The sequence below is a fragment of the Microchirus variegatus genome (genome assembly GCF_963457635.1).
Source record: "Microchirus variegatus genome assembly, chromosome: 9".
In the NCBI taxonomy this organism is placed as follows: domain Eukaryota; kingdom Metazoa; phylum Chordata; class Actinopteri; order Pleuronectiformes; family Soleidae; genus Microchirus; species Microchirus variegatus.
In genome coordinates this window covers 22,488,507-22,505,251 of record NC_139810.1, presented here as the reverse complement: position 1 = coordinate 22,505,251, position 16,745 = coordinate 22,488,507, and the positions used below count along the sequence as shown (strand labels likewise).

Sequence of the window (16,745 nt, the reverse complement as noted above, 5' to 3'; positions counted from 1 at the left end):
GAAATTCTGAGCGTGAGAGAGAAAGCGGTGCGGGGAGGGAGGGGAGGGAGGGGTTGGTGTCTCTGGTGGTGCTCTTGCAAGTGTGTATCTGTGTGTCTGTGTGTATGTGTGTGTGTTTCCCTAACAGGGTGTGTTCTTGGATTCCACCAGACTAAGACATTACCCCCAGGTGCTCGCTCTCCCTCTCACTCTGATTCTGTGAAAAATACCTTTAGGATTAGGTGGGCAGCAGCAAAAAAAAAAAAAAAAAAAAGGAGGGGGGTGTTGTGTTGAGGTGGGGGTGAGGTGGTGATTGACATCTGAAAGGCCGGAGAGGTGCTCAGGCATGCTGAGAGAGAGGGGACTGCACACACAGACTGGGGGCTCACAGGCTCTGCACTCAGCTGTTGCCACCCACACCCATTATAGTCTCCCTCCACCACCACCTGCCGACCCCTCAACACTGAACCCAGATAAGGTTTCCCCACGTTTACCTTTACCTCATACCCTAACCCAAACAAAAGTGCTCCTTCTTCTTCTTCTTCTTCTTCTTCTTCTTCTCTCTCATCCCTACTCTCACACTAACATTCTCCACTGAGGATTACGCAGCAGTGCTTTTTGTACACGGATACTTCCTGGCCCGGGATCCTGACGCTGATTAAAAACAGTCTTACAACAAACAGGTGTTTGCAACAATAAGCAGTGTATGTGTCCGCATGGTTTTTGTGTAATCTGCCGAGAAAACACACAACTGGATGGTCAACAATCCCCTCTTTGTGCTCCGTGCTCCACACAAAATCATCTCACCCCCCAGCACTTCAGAATACAACAGTGCCCCCTGTGGTCGACCCTGACACTACAAGTAAGGAACAGCAGGCAGATGGGATGTGGATGTTTGACTCTGTGCCTTCAGCTCACCTTTCCCCACCACATAAAAAAAATGTGGTGTGCTCAACGCTGGAAAACAACAACACGGTCAGATTAAGTCTTGAATGGTAATTCTGCTCATTTTCAAACGTTTATTGACGCTCGGCGCTCACGTCGCCTCACGCTGAAGAATGTTGTTTTGTCTCTAATTGCAGACTTGTGGGTTGCATGCCTCACAAAAGCTCTGTGAGAGGTCACCACACACACAACAGACACACACTCTGCAGCCAGAACCAGAGTCTGTGGTAAGAACCGCACCATCTACAAGCATCTATAAGCAAACCCAAACCACAGCAACAGAGTAATCATTGTATTGATTAAAGTGGGCCTTTTTCCCCCCTCACAGTTTCTATAGGGGATGTTAGCACTCCTCATAATACATCACAAACAGACCCTCAAGTTTTCCATTTCCACAGCATTACAAACACTGACATGTAATTTAAATAGCGGCTTTTCTCCTCTTTCCACTGTAAACCCACATTGTTTAATGTAACTTGACAGGAGTGGCGGTGTGGGCCATTTACCGTATATATGTGCTTTGTGCGGAAATATAAAATGAGACACAAGAGGGAGGAGGAGGTCGATTACTTACAGAGAGCGGCCATCTCTTTGGGCAGGTCAGAGCCAAACCTGCTAAACACGCTGCTGTTGGCCAACAGGTCAAAGGGGGAGTGGCTTCTCATGGAGTTGAAGGCGAAGGGGTACACAGCAGGTGGAAAGCCCGTCATGTGTCCCACCTGCTGTTCCCTGTTGGTAGCCATGGTGACGGAGCACCCGGGGGTCCACAGCGTGAAAGTGTCCCGGCTTTCACAACACCTAGAAATTCCAGCTGTAAAGTTGCAATCTGTGGACTTTCGCAGGATGTGGGGAGTGGAGGAGCGACGATGGAACCGCTGGTTTAGTGCGGGAATGTTGTACTCCACTTCAGGAGAGTCATCAGCTCACTTTTCTGTTGAGGAGAAAGCAGACACGTGTTTGTTTGTTTGTTTTTGCTACATTTGCCAACAGAAAACATCACGGTAATTGTTTGTGGTTGATGAAAAATAAAACCAGTGTTTCACTTTAAGATTCTTTATGGATTCTACAAACGAGTCCATCTACAGTCTGGGACAGAGAACAGTTTCTCCACAGACCTAATTCAAGATGGATGTGCAAACGTCAACCAAACACAGGTACGAGAGAATGGGAAGGAAGAAGGACGCGATGAAAGATATAGATGTAGAGAGTGAGAAAGAGCGAGTGAGGCGTGAGCGAAGAAGCCAGAAAAAGTAGGACAGGGCGAGGGGAAAAGAAAATAAGAAAGAAGTTTGGAAAAAGTTATAACAGGGAAGAGCGTGAGGTGGGGAGGGAGGAGGGAAAAAGAGAGTGAGAAAAGAGAGAGAGCTCTTGTTCCAGCAGTTTTGAAGAGCTTCCAGACTTCTACAGTGATTCCAGGCTATGCCATATGATTTAAATCACCAGAACTCTACTATAAAGAGCTACTCTGTTCCTGCTGCCAGCCTAGCACAGCAGCCTGCCTCTCTGCCTCTTCCCCCCAGGACCAGAGGCCCAGACACGGGGTCCAGAGCATGAAGGGGGTTGTATTGGGGGGGGGGGGGGGGCAACAGGGTGGATGGTGGGGGGAAAATGAGATCCACTGATTGCTAACTGCTGCTGTCACTTCCAACTATCTTCTCTTGAGGTCAGGCTCCCATCCCACAGAGTCATTTTGGCTCTAACCTCCTGCGGCCTGCTCGTCACTTTGACTCCTCACAGTGGGCAAAGACACGTCAGGCTCAAGCGTGGACAAGGCCTCAGTTATGCCTTTCATTTGACTGTTAATACGAGAGCAGGAAAGGTCCTCCCATTTTCTTCTCCGTGTTTTCTTTCCTTTTGCCTTTCACTTCCCCGAGTGTGATTTCGCGAGTGGGTGGTGGTGTGTTTTTTTTTTTTTTTTTTTTTTAAATGTGGCTTTGAAAAAGAGCAGAGCCAAGGAATTTGGAACTAATGTGGCTTGTGAATCTGGGGGAAAAAGACGAGGAAAAAAAAAAAATGTCGGTGATGAATTTCGTATAAACAAGGAATTGAGGAAGATGGGGGGGGGGGACAAGGTCTTAGGCTGAATTGGTGAACTGAGCGGGAAATAAAAGCACAGCGGAACAGTGACAGGGTCCGGGCACTGGGGGGCACTAAGAGGTGGCGCTGTGCCCGGGAAAGAGGAGAGCTTTCCAAGACGCACACATATGCACCACACAGTCTGAAAGGCATCCACATGCAATCAAGCACTGACAAAAAAAGAAAAAAAAGACTCTGCACATGTGTGAGAGCACCCAGTCTCACACACACACACACACCCCCACAGACGCACGCACACACACACACACACACACACACACACACACACACACACACACACACACACACACACACACACACACACACACACACACACACACACACACACACACACACACACACACACACACACACACACACACACACACACACACACACACACACACACACACACACACACACACACACACACACACACACACACCTCACCCCTAGCCTTTTCCAGGGCTCTGGCTCCTTCCCTGCCTCTCTTTCTGGCTCTTTCTCTTTCAACAGAGCCAGTTAATTACACCCTACTGCTGCAGGCAGCTTCAAACCACCACTAATTTAGAGTTCCATTACAGTAAACTGTTCCACATGTGCATCCAGGGCCCAGGCAGGCTCGGGTGGCCACGTTTCAGGAAGGAGCAGCCGCCGATAGGCACCCACCCCCATCCTGCCAACACAACCATATACTGCCATCTTTCTTTTTCCTTTCCTTTCCTTCTTTCACTCCACCTCAGTTGATTTCTTTCCCCCTTTTCAACCTTCTCTTCATCCGCGTTACCTTTCGATTTCTAACACCTCCACTCTAAAATCATAGTCTTTATACGCGGTTCTCTTCTTTGCCTCCCCCAAGCGCACCCCATCTTCCAGTGCTGATCCAACTATGACCCCGTGTAGTAGTTTCACTGTGCACAAAAACATCACTAAAGATTTCACAGCGAGTCTGATGGGAGAAGAAGTACAGATTGGAAAAACAAAACTGCCAGAAAAAGTTTTCTGTGTGAGTGTGTGTGTGTGCATGCATGCATATTATGAGCGTGTACTTGGCCAGCATTTCGCCCATTTGGGTATCTGCCTCATGAACTCAAACCAGGCCCCATAAAGGCAGCTCAATCTGTCTGCTCGCGCTGGGAGAAAAGAGAGGAAAAATGAAGATGTGTGAGCAGCACAGACAGAGAAACACAGCAGCAGAGAGAGAAGGACTTCTTTTATATGCCCACAGGAGGGAACAACAGTACACTGGTCCAAAAACGATGCTTAAAGTGAGCCTCCACACCCCCAGACTCAAACCTAAGTTCAGTTAACAGCTGTGCAACTGTATTTATGTACAAGTCATGAGACAAAGAAAGACGCAAGGGTAACACAAAACGAAGGAAGGGACAGTGAAGGAGCGAGAGGCACATTAATTTAAAATAAACCCTGTCACGTCACCGTTAACGTTATTCCCCTAAAACAATAATGAATTAATAAAGAAGTTGGCGCCAGTGTTTTTTAATGAGTCACGTCAGCACAGCAGCCTTTTTTCTTTTTTTTTTACAGAGCCATTTATGTTTTATGTTAGTTTCTGTGTGGAAGGCTCACTTTGCCAGCCCGTCTGGGGCTATAAGGGAATAAGGGGAATTTGGGAGTGACCTCATCCCCTGTTAGCCAGGGCCAAATGGGCATGGAGGGCCTCCCCACTTCCCCTGAGCCTGGGGGGCACACAGGAGGCAGGAGGCGGCCAGGCAGCCGAGGAGCACCAGGGCCAGCTATGGGTGGGTTCTCTGCTGCTGCTGCTGCTGCTGCTGCTGCTGGGACTTTCCATCATTGCTTAGGAGGTGCATTGTGGCAGTTCAAATTTACTTTGGTTGTTTCTGTAAATAGCGAAGTGTCAGACCTCACAGTAGTTCATCATGTCAGAGCAGACTCATTGGTTACACTTCGGATAATCCATTGATTTTTATCAGGACGAGATGTCGTGTAGCGAATGAAATGGAATCAATCAAGTCAGCAATTTGGAGACAGCGCGGCAAGACGAGACACGCACCGGGAGAGACTTCCCTGTTTTCTTAAAGGAGATGGGATTTCAACAAAAAGACAAATTCAAGCGAGAGTAAACATAAACAGAGCAGAACAGAGAGAGGGAGAGAAAGAAAGAGAGAGAGCGAGAGAAGGTGAAGGAACAGTTCCCACAGATTGAATGTCTGTCAAACAAAGGGTATCAAATCCTCTGTGAGCAAAACAACAATTGTTCCTTAACCGTTGTGACGGAGCAAGGCCCCCTCAGGCATTAAGTACTGCAGTCAAACATAACAAATAAATCAAGGCATCTCAAGAAGCTCCGCGCCACACAACCAACAACACCGATGGGTTTTTTCAGTCAGCACAAGAAACCACGAGTGATTACCCGGCACATATGAAGCAGGAGCCATGGCTGACCGGGTTTGTTTACAGGACTAAAGAATTTACTGTAACTGTGAGCGATTTAGGCATTGAGTTATAATTGTATGTTTGTCTTTGTGGATATTTGCCTCTGAAGTCAAATTTTATTTTTTGACTCTTTACACAGTGAGTGTGCTTCATTTTTCAGAGACGTGGGGGTGAGTCCATGGTTTTTTGTCGTCGAGTTTCCTGGCGGCAACGCTATACAAACATCAGATATTTTCTGCAAGGTAAAATAATAATAATAATAATAATAAAAAAAAGATGAGCTAATTAGCTCAGGCAGAGCTGCAAGTCAAAACCAAATTCAATTGATTCAAACAAATCCACAGCCTCAAGACAAACGAAGAGTCCTTTAACTCTTTCTCACTCCTGGATTGTGCAAATCTTTCAGGCGCCAATAACACGTTACGTTCAGTCACTTTGTGAAGCAAACAACTCGACGCGCACGGGGTTAAGTCGAGGTTCTCAGTTGTGGATGAAGTCATACACAGCAGTTACACAATGATTTTATAGTCCATGTGTCTGAACTGAGCCGAGTCCAATTGCTCGGAGCGAAATGAATATTTGTTATCGTCATCGCTGCAACATATGCCCGCGCAGAGCACACAGCAACTGTTAATGCAGTCAAAAAGATAATAAAAAAAAAAAAAAGTCTACAATGACACCGGATCATGGCAGCCTTATCTGATCTTGTTGCTGGCGTCAGTGGTATTTTGACAGTGAAAACAATATCCTCGGCACTATTATCTGACGCTGAGCTGACAGCTTCCAGTCTTTCAACAAGTGGCTGGCTAATGGCTCTGAGAGGAGGCAGCTAGTGACAGACAGTCCAGTGTCTCCAAACAGATCTGCATACCATCACCTCAGACTTGTTTGACATCTGCCTGCTCTTGGCATCACACAAACATGCATTTGCTTACAGCAACAATGCAGAGTAGCACCTCTATGTAATCATTTGTCACATAAGATGTATTGTTTTTCAGGAGTGCCACAGGGGAGTGTCTCGTTGCAATCTTTAATCATTAGTTCCTATTTTTGTATTTGCTCTTTTTTGTCAAACTATCAAGTTACATGACGAGCGGCGTTGACTCGCGGTGATGGAAAGGAGCATGGAAAGAGTGAGAACTCACATCGAGACATAAAACTTTTTGTGACACGATGAAGTCATCCCGACAGTTTGCTGTTTATATGATGTGGTAGTTGTTTTTTTGTGTGTGTTACTTTTTGGAGTACTCAAGATGTAGGCTCCAGGAGAGGGTCCAGGAGAAAAAGGAAAACACACCATGGTAAGAATTTTTGAAAAATAAATCAAGAGAGAGACTGGGAATAAAGTAAGAGGACAGTTTGACTTGGCAACAGTGAGACAGCCTCTCTACTACGAAACTCTGAGTAGGTGCCTCTTATTCATTTTGTGCTGAAATGACTGAAAGGGGAACTGTTGTGGCAACTATGAAGGTGTTTCTCTTCCTCAACTCGAGAGTTTTTCAAGAAAATTCATTCCTACAGAGACACATAATGGATGGGTTTCACCACCAATCTCCACATTTAGCCTAAAGGAAAGCAACGCTCAGACAGCAGCAGGCCCAAACACACACACGCAAGTACAACATGCAAAATAACACACATTCACACTCACAAGTCTAACTCAGGGGCAAAAGAGTTTTTAATGAGTTCTCAGAGGGCGCCGGGAAATGTAAGTCCTCACAACCAGAGCGGCACACCTGCACAAATAGACAGAGGAAATGGTGTGCAGATAGTTTCCTTGTTAATTATAGTGTGGCAACGCAGAGCCCCTCGATTCCCCTGAAACCACCTGTCTAACTCCTCCCTTCCACTTGGCCTTAATTGCTATAGAAATTCCAGAAAGAGACAGGTATCAACAACTCCCAGATTTACTGCTCAAAGTCATGTCACAAAGACGGGAGATTTTGCAATACCACAGCTTTTTATGGGTCAGCTGTTGTTCCAGTGGTTCCCACTGAAAAGCATGCAACACACTGGTGAATGTGTATGTGTGCACACGGTACGTATTTAATATTTTACAACTTTGTTTTCCTGTCTGTTTTTCTTATGTGTTACTCTACTTTTTGGGTTACCCTGTGAGCGCTAACAGACGGTTAAGGCACACATTGTAAGGCCTATTAAACACACAGTTTAATAAAAGCAGGATTAACCATTTCATGCTTCCCTTCCAAAGTACATAAAGCACATTTCAACAGTGTGTGTTGATAGAGAGCATATGAGCTCTGGCTGCACTGTGCTCGACGAATAAATATTTACGACGACAAAAAAAGGCAGAATGTTTTTGGTGAGGCAGATGAAGCTGCAACACAACACACTCGTGATCACAATACGGGGGATACGTGAGTAATGATACACGCAGCACATCTGGAGCGTATAACACATCGTAATTGATTCCAAACGAACACTGTGAAGACTGCTACGACTGCACATCGCGGGGAGGGAAACTACTCTGTATAGACAACCTGCAACCTCGCAAAAGACCCAAGGGTGGCGCGCTGATGGAGGGGACGGGCATCTCTGCGTCTTCCACTCCAGATGTCACCATCTCTGTGTCAAACTGATGGACCAGATGACAGTGGAGGTTCATGTAGACATCAGTGGCCTTCAAGGAGGAATACCTCACTCTGCTCTTTCAGTCAGTCACTTCCAACTGTCCTTCACACTTATGCCAAGTCCACCAGGGGGGGGGAAATAAAAGAGTGGACAGCAGGTGCAAAGCCATGGCAGCACAGCTCCAGTGCCTCACCTACACACGAGTAACTACAGCAGCAATAAACCAAAGCAGTGAGGACGACTCGTGTGCTGGATCTTTATCTGATATCCAAATCACAAAGCGCTTAAATGGAATGTGGCACACATGGCTGTTAACAAGTGGAACCTGTTAACCTAGCACATATGCCACACATCAATAAGTAATGTTCACTGGCGTGTTGCTCGCTAACTATGGGAACACAATGGATAAAACGTCCGCGTAAACTAAGACCAGAGCCTGCCGACACACCTCGCTCCACAGGAATTAGCCTCAGCCTCTTTAAAATGTGGAAAACAATGCTGCTCTATTCCAAATGTTCATCATAAAAACACACACACACACACACACACACACAGGTCAAGGTATGGTGACTCCTCTGGTGGATACACACATCAAACACATGCAAGCGAGCGCACACACACTAGCACACTCTAATACACATATGCTAATAATAAAGAGCTCCACAGGCACTCATTAATAAGCACATATGTGCACACAAACACAAGGAGTAAGTCACATTCATAAGAAGTAACAAATAACCATTATAACACTCACAAACGAGTCTTCGTCTGTGTGTTTTCAGACGGGATTCTGCTTATTTTTCATGAAAACAATGATTAACCGTCTCATAGCCTCTAAAGTGACCTGCACACGCAACTCTCTGTCTTCAATTAAAACTGTCGACAAAAAAAGCAAAGTCTCTCTCTCTCTCTCTCTCTCTCACTCACTTTCTTTCTCCTTGTTAACAGAGAGTGAACAGGATGAAGGAAGATAAACAACGGCTTAAGTTGCCGGTGTTAAACTTTTTCAAAAGCGAGCGTAAAATGACTCACCGGCTCTCGTTCAGATGGACAGATCGACGACTTGAATTGTCTGATGAGCGCAGCGAGCCAAAGGAGAGGGAGAAAAGACGTGTGTACGTTCATCAGAGTCCTTCTGACAGCAACGACAGCACAGCAATGAGCCTCCCTCCCTCTTTCTCTCGCTCCCTCCCTCCCTCCCTCACTCACTCACTCCTTCTCTTGCACTCTCCTCCTCCCCTCTCCAGTCTCTTAAAATCACTCTTTCACTCCCCAAAGACAGGCACATACTCACTCACTCTCTCTCTCACTCACACACACACACACACTCAAGAAATAATTATACTTTCTGATTCATAAAGCCTTCCTTTGTCACGTGACCCAACACTTCAAATATACAGCACATTTTTTCACATGCCACAAAATGCCTGGAGGGAAGAAAAAGGCCCAGAGAGCTTCAGTTTCTGTTTTTAATTCTCTCTCTCTGTGTGTGTGTGTGTCTCTCCCTTTTTTTTTGTCTCTCGGGTGAATTCTTTTTTCTCCTTCCACATCTTGGCTTAAGAGTGGGTTTACCTACAAACTGTTTGTGCATGTTTGAAATGCGGAGCCGTGACGACACCGGTGAGATCGCCGGTGTTTGAATCGATAAGTTCACACTTTGATACGGCAGGATGTGCGAGTATCCTGAACAGCGCATTTGACTGTTTTGATTTCACGGCGAGCGCGCCAACACATTTCTTCCTTCTTCCATCCAAGAACATCTAAGCGATTTCACCTTGTTATTCAAACCTGCCGTGATTGACATTACGGAAACAAACAGAAAATGGACTTGAGCTCCACGCTGACATGTAATGCAGGTGTGGCTGTTTTTTGAGCAACCCGTGTTTGTGTTCTGCGTTTTTTTATGGACTCACAACCGTTTCTGTGACAATTTTCCCACAGCCCTGATAATAAATCACGACCACGACGACCGTCTCTAATGCTACAGTCGCTGAAGGGACTTACCATTGGAGACAGACAGTATGAGGAGCCCTTTTGAAACTAATTAAAGTTTTGGACACAAAGACAACTGACAACATTCTGCTCTAATTTTCATGGTAAATGAAAATCAGAATGTGTGATTCAGTGCTTACATTTTTGGAGATACAAAAACATATGTCAACTTCCTGCCAATTATTCTGCATTTGGAAGTCATTTTTGTTTTTCCAAGTCCAGATTATTAAAGATGAACAGATTCTCTTTAGCGAAATCCCCTCCGGGTTTCTGAAATGAAACTATAGTGGTGGCACATCAGCTGCACAAACGTCCTATGTGAGAAGCCAGAGCTGCTCAGCGAAAGCCGCAGCAGGGTTGGGTGTGCCCCTGAACGTGCCCCTCACTCCATATGAGATCACGTGTTTCAGATCTGTGTTTATGTGTTTGTGGTTCTGGGTGTGTGCCCCTGTTTTTTTTCTTCTTCTTCTTCTTCTGAATGTTATGTTTCTCATGCTGTTTTGGTTATGAGAAGCCAGTCAAACCTCAGAACTGGGAGGAGAGGGCACACCTCAGTGGGCACCTCAACGGACACTTTTGCCTCTTCAGCAGGGCACGGAAGAGAAAAAAAAACACACATAAATACTTCTTTCCCGTCAAAGAACGTAACCTAAACCGATCCAGAACAACAAAACCAACTTATACATGCTTTACTTATTTTAAAACTTCATCTAAAACTGTGCCCTTCAGGCATATTGGCCATGCGTCACTTCACTCTCCTACATTTTCGTCTGAAGCAGAATTTCCAAACCGATGCAGCATGTGGAACATTTCTTCCTCTCAGTCTTCCCCAGACACAGTTACCAGCTATAACTGCTGCTTACTGTGTTGGTAAACTCCTGTAATTGACCCTGATACAGGCAGAGATCTTCTGCTCAAGTACTGTGACCCCAAAGTGTCTCCAGGATAACGTCAAGCTATCATAATAATAGGAAAATAAAAATGTGTTTCCAATTCTTTTCAAGCACACATGGTCAACAGTGGCTTACTGAAATGTCCGTTCATACATTTTTTTGGATGCGGATATGCCAGAACACAAGCAGTGAGAGGCACTTTTGCCTTTTTGGTCGAAACTTTATATTCAGGAAGCGCAGATCTAAGCCATACTGCAAAAAAAAAAAAAAAAAAAAAGCACTTCCACTGATCCTTATCTCGTTTTCATTTGATTTACGTGTTGCGTATGAGGCCACTAAGACTAATAGAAATCCCTCCACTGTTTACGTAGCAGCACTGAATCAGCAATCGTGTAATATGAAACAAGGAGATAAAGCGCTGCCAAACGACGCTGAAAAACTGAAAGTGTGAAAGTGTAAGTGTGACGCTGCGAGTCTGAGGGAAAGCACGGGCTCGTGCGGTCAAGTGCATGCACATATAGTCGTGTGTGTGTCAATGTGCAGAGCATGCCGCGCTCTTTATTAAGTTATGACAGTGTGCTTGAGCAGGGGGTTTGTTTGGGCTTTGAGAATGCGCGTGTGCACACAATTCTGAATATGTGTGTGTACGCATGCTTGTGCCTGTGTGCATGGATGAGTGTGTGTGTGTGTGTGTAGGCAGTAGCAGCGAGGAGGTCAGAGGTTACTAGTGTTTGTGTTTCAGTGTCAGTGAAGTGTGCTCCAGGCAGAGATTTATGATCATTGTGTCTGGGAGGCTGCAGAGTGGGGGATAATGAAGACAGATCAGGGTGCTATCTCCCTCTCCGGGCACCACTGGAAACATGGCCTATGGCCCCCACCGTTCTCGTATCATTAACTTCAGCGTGTGACATCATAACACGCTGCCCCGACATCAATCCTAACACACACACAGTCGGAACGCAGCGATGGCTATTCCTCACAGGAAGTCACCCGGCAAACGCGGGCATTGTTGAGCGTTCTCTGGGCGTGTGTTTATGAAGACATGAAATATTCATGAAAACATCATGCCCGAGTCGTGTGTTTCCACTTTAGCCGCAACTGTATTTGCATTCACGGTGCTGCGGAGCCGAGGCCCGGGGGCTCGCTGGCGGAGCAAAAAGGAGCAAGGGGGGGAGAGGATTAAAGAGAGACTTAAGTGAGGAGGAGGAGGAAAGATTGGGTTAGAAGGTGAGAGGGCCACTGGTGTGGGGAATCACAAATGTGTGAAAGAAGAGGGGAGAAAAGTGGAGTGTGAGATGGAGAGATGGATGGATTGTCGAAGTATGGTGGTGGTGGTGGGGGGGGGGGGGGGGGGGGGGGTGAGAAGGGGGGCGCAGAGTTGTGGTGCCTGTGGCGGCAGGTTTTAATCAGTAACAAGACGCCTGTAATGAGATCACTATTTCCCCCCGCGTTCAGATTGATGTCATGTGCAGTTTGGTGCCGCACTGAGACAGGCAAAGAAAAGAAGAAAAAAAAAGACGCACGCGGCAACACATTCATTAACACGCACAACACACAAATATACGCTCGCTCGCTCGCACTTTCTCCATTACAGACTTTTAAACACACATCCTGCGAAATGAAGGCGCTCATTCATCCCATCTGGCGAAGTGCGCTCATTTAGAGTCCAGCCACCTTGAAGTAAAAACATACACGGAGGAGTACGACACACAGGAAAATGACTAACTCGCATGGCTCAAAAGGAGAAATGTGTGCGTTGGGGACCAATGGGCACTGACCACTTCTATGTGCTGCTCTAACGAAAACAAATGAGCACAAAGCTTGAAAGAGAGACAGAGCCAAGAACTTTTTTTTACTGCCACAGAAATTAGGGGAAAAAAGAGAAGGGGAGAGACATGTGTGTATGTATATATATATATATATATATATATATATACATATGGGGTTTTGTGCATATTTTGGGTTGCGTTCAGAATTGTCAACACAGCGACCCCAGTGATCGTGTGTGTGTGTGTGTGCCAGCAGCACATGAGCTCTCTGACCGACTGTTGCCCAAAATGTGTGTCCAATGAAAAGGTGAACGGCTCTCCTGTCTATACTTTCCTCAAAAAAAAAAATCCGCCATGATGTCACCATGAACCCATCCTGAACCCACCTCTGTCAGAAAGCATTACTCCCTCCCTCTCGCCGCCTCGTTTTCTGTTCCACCTCTCCCTCCTTCACGCTCCATTCCTGCTCCTCGAATTCTTCACCCAGCTCTGTTTCTTTCTTCTTTTTTATATTTCCGTATTCTTCAACATTTCCCCTCTCCCGTCCATGTCTCTCTCTCTCTCTCCCTCTCTCTCTCTCTCACTTTTTTTTCTTTTTCTTTCTCTGGCAAGAGTCATCTAATTGAATCACCAAAGAGCAAGAGTGTTTGCCAAAAATGCCAGGATGTTCTGATTATCATAAACTTTGTTTAAGCTGTGGTTTTGAAAAAAAAAAAAAGATTGCTCTGAGTGCATGTGGGGAAGCCAAAAAAAATAAAAGCTAAAAAAAAAAGAGGGGGGGGGGGGTAATAGTGGAGAATGCAAATGAAAAAGGAGAGAAAGAAGAAGGAGAGAGAATACTGGGGGAAGAGAAGGGTGGTGGGGGCAGCGAGAAGGCAGCCAGAGAGCCACATATGGAAGTGATTCAGTAATTACTGCAAATCTGTGAGCTCAAAAGGAAAGGTCTTCTTTTCCATGCCTCCATCCCTGCACATAAAACTGCCCTTGTGAGAAAGCTGGGCACTAAATACTCCACAGGAAACATGAAAAAATAACAACGTTTTTCATTTGCTTTCGCTGGCTGGCGTAGGTTAGTGTATAAATATGTATATTATGTACAGCAGTGTGTTTATTATGTGGAGTTTAAATACAGTGTCTGTGTTTTGTTGTTGTTGTTGTTGTTGTTGTTGTTGTTGTTGTTGTGTCTTCTTTCTCTCTGTTGATCATGGGGCTGATCCCACTGTCTAATCCTTTCTGCATTCCTCACTCATTTGCTTTGCTAAACTTAAACTGTGAAGTTTAGCCACGGGATTAAACTTCAGCGTCACATTTAGCAGACATAGGGGTGTGAGAAAATATCAAAATATCAATACACTAAAATATTGCAATATTTCATGGTGTGATATATTATTATTAAGAGTCTTTGAAGGGCGGTATCAATATATATATATTAGATTGTTGTTAGTATGGGAGCTTTTCTTAAAGGTACAGTGTCTAAAAATGAACATCAACATGTGGTTTAACCTTGCATGGAGTGTACATGTTCACCCCGTGTGTGTGTGTGTGTGGGTGTGTGTGTGTGTGTGTGTGTGTGTGTGTGTGTGTGTGTGTGTGTGTGTGTGTGTGGAGGGGGGTTTCTCCTTGTTCTCAGTCCAAAAAAACCATCAGATTTGGAGATTAGACAAATTAGACAGGTTTAGCCTTCAGTTAGCATCGAAAATAGGCTTAGTTTGTTTGTTGTGGTCCAAAATTATGGAAGCCCATTTCCGCCAGTGTGATGAAAAACAAAAGATCCTGTAAGTCAATATAATGAGTTCATATCTCTAAATAATGAGAAAGTATCTTAGTCATTATAAGTCACTATTTTAGATACTATCTCATTATTTTTGAGATATTAAGTCAATATATTGAGATACTCAATCATTATTTTGAGATACTAAGTCGTTAATTTGCGATACTAAGTCATTATTTTGACATTCTTTCTCATTCTTTTTAGAAACTTTCTCATTATTTTGAGATACTTTCTCATTATTTTAAGATACTTTCTCATTATTTTGAGATACTGTCATTATTTTGAGATACTTTCTCATTATTTTGAGATACTAAGGCATTATTTTGAGATACTAAATCATTATTTTGAGATACTGTCGTTAATTTGCGATACTAAGTCATTATTTTAACATTCTTTCTCATTCTTTTTAGAAACTTTCTCATTATTTTGAGATACTTTCTCATTATTTTAAGATACTTTCTCATTATTCTGAGATACTGTCATTATTTTGAGATACTTTCTCATTATTTTGAGATACTAAGGCATTATTTTGAGATACTTTCTCATTATTTTGAGATACTAAGTCATTATTTTGAGATACTAAGGCATTATTTTGAGATACTAAGTCATTATTTTGAGATACTAAGTCATCATAATGAATTACAGGATATTTTTTTCCCCATTACACTGGCACAAATGGGCTTCCATATAAAATGACCCAACACTGTAAATACAAAAGGCTCATTCTGGGGTATAGAGAAACAATAAATTATACAAATAGGCAATTGTACACTTTTAAAAAAGGAAGTATCGTGATTTTCTCCCAATATATCTGCCTGTATAAGGATATGTATCATGGCCATACACAGTCCTGAGCTCGCATCATTCTCATAAAGCACACATTCAGTGTGAGTTTGTGAAAGGGGGAGTAAAGAGGGAGAGAGGGGGGTAGAGAGGAGGAGGAGGAGGAGGAAGGAGCCATAAAGACACAGACAGACAGTCAGTGATGAAGACTTGTCTTTTCAGCCTGAGGTGAAGCAGTGCTTTACAGGTGTGTATGTTGGCAGTGACTGCTGTTCCACTCAGTCCCCAAACTGTTTGAGCAGCCTGTAATTATCTCATGCCCTGCCATGACGTGTTCTCGTGACGACTACACACACACACACACTGTTAATACACACCCAGCTTGAGCTCCGTTTATTCTTAGACACACCCGCTTAATCACGACGGGAGATGACTTTAGTAAAGTATACACAGTCCTACCTTGTTCGCAGAGAACGTCTCTCGGCTCACGCCGCCCACTTCCACTGTGAAGAAGCACACAGACACGGGGAGGATGACACGAGCGCACGCACGCACGGCCAAAAGTTGTGTTGTTTTCTTTTCTGTGAAGGAGACAAAAACAAAGTCGTGGACCAGAGTGTCAGAGGAGTCCTCCACTGTGGCGGGACATCCGTCTGTCACCACACAGACAGCGGGGCTCGGGATTCAGAGGTCATTTCCAGTCATTTGTCAGATTTACCTTCGCCTGTTGTCAATCCGTCACCGTGTCCCGGCGGCAGCTGAGTGAGTGAGTGAGGGGCGTCGATGAGGAGCCGCCGCCGCCGCGCGTGCACATTTATGACGCTGTGACTCCCCCTAGTGGCGCAGGGGAGCGATGCAGGACGGTGTGACAGTGAGGAGGAGGAGGTGAAACTGTAATAAACAAACAATACAAGAATAAATAAATACACAAGTCACCAAAACAACATGTATTTATTTGGACCAATTAAAGGTGCATTATGTAATAAATCTAAAGCAACTGGCCATAAAATCCTCCTAATACGCCACAGAGACTCAGGAATAATGTTCATATAACAAACTGAACTCACCAACAGCAACAGTACAGCCAAAATATTTGCATAAATTTTTTTTTTTTGCAGACTGCAAATCATGTTTATGTTTTGAAATCATGTTTTGGCATGTGGCGCCACCTACCAATCATTGCAGTCAGTAGAGTCTCAGCTGCCGAGCAACCACGGGTTGCCAGTTACGTCAGAAAACGAAACCTAAAAGACCTCGGTATTTTGAATTTGAATGTAGTAACCGTTTTTGGCCACATTCTTACATATGGCACCTTTAACATCTGAATATATTTCTCTAAACTATCTTTTTTTTATCGTCTATATAAATAAATGAATGTAATAATAATTAAGATTATGTTATGTTGCAATTATTACAAAAAAAGTGTAATAGTGAGTTTTCCACAGAAATGGTAAACAAACTCGTTATTATTTAAATGTTATCTATGTATTAGTGAATATTACAAACTCGTTATTATTTAAATATTATCTA

General features: G+C 44.4%; 1 protein-coding gene across 1 annotated transcript in view; it reads right to left on the bottom strand.

The window, feature by feature from the left end:
• rarga (retinoic acid receptor gamma a) overlaps positions 1-1,667 on the bottom strand; it is a gene marked incomplete at its 5' end in the record, with an annotated part of 31,068 nt that extends 29,401 nt beyond the window's left edge. Inside the window, one exon of the mRNA XM_083894635.1 lies at positions 1,499-1,667. Coding sequence (XP_083750761.1) covers positions 1,499-1,667 — 169 coding nt within the window. The remainder of the gene's footprint in view (positions 1-1,498) is intronic.
• Between the last annotated feature and the right edge of the window lie 15,078 nt (positions 1,668-16,745).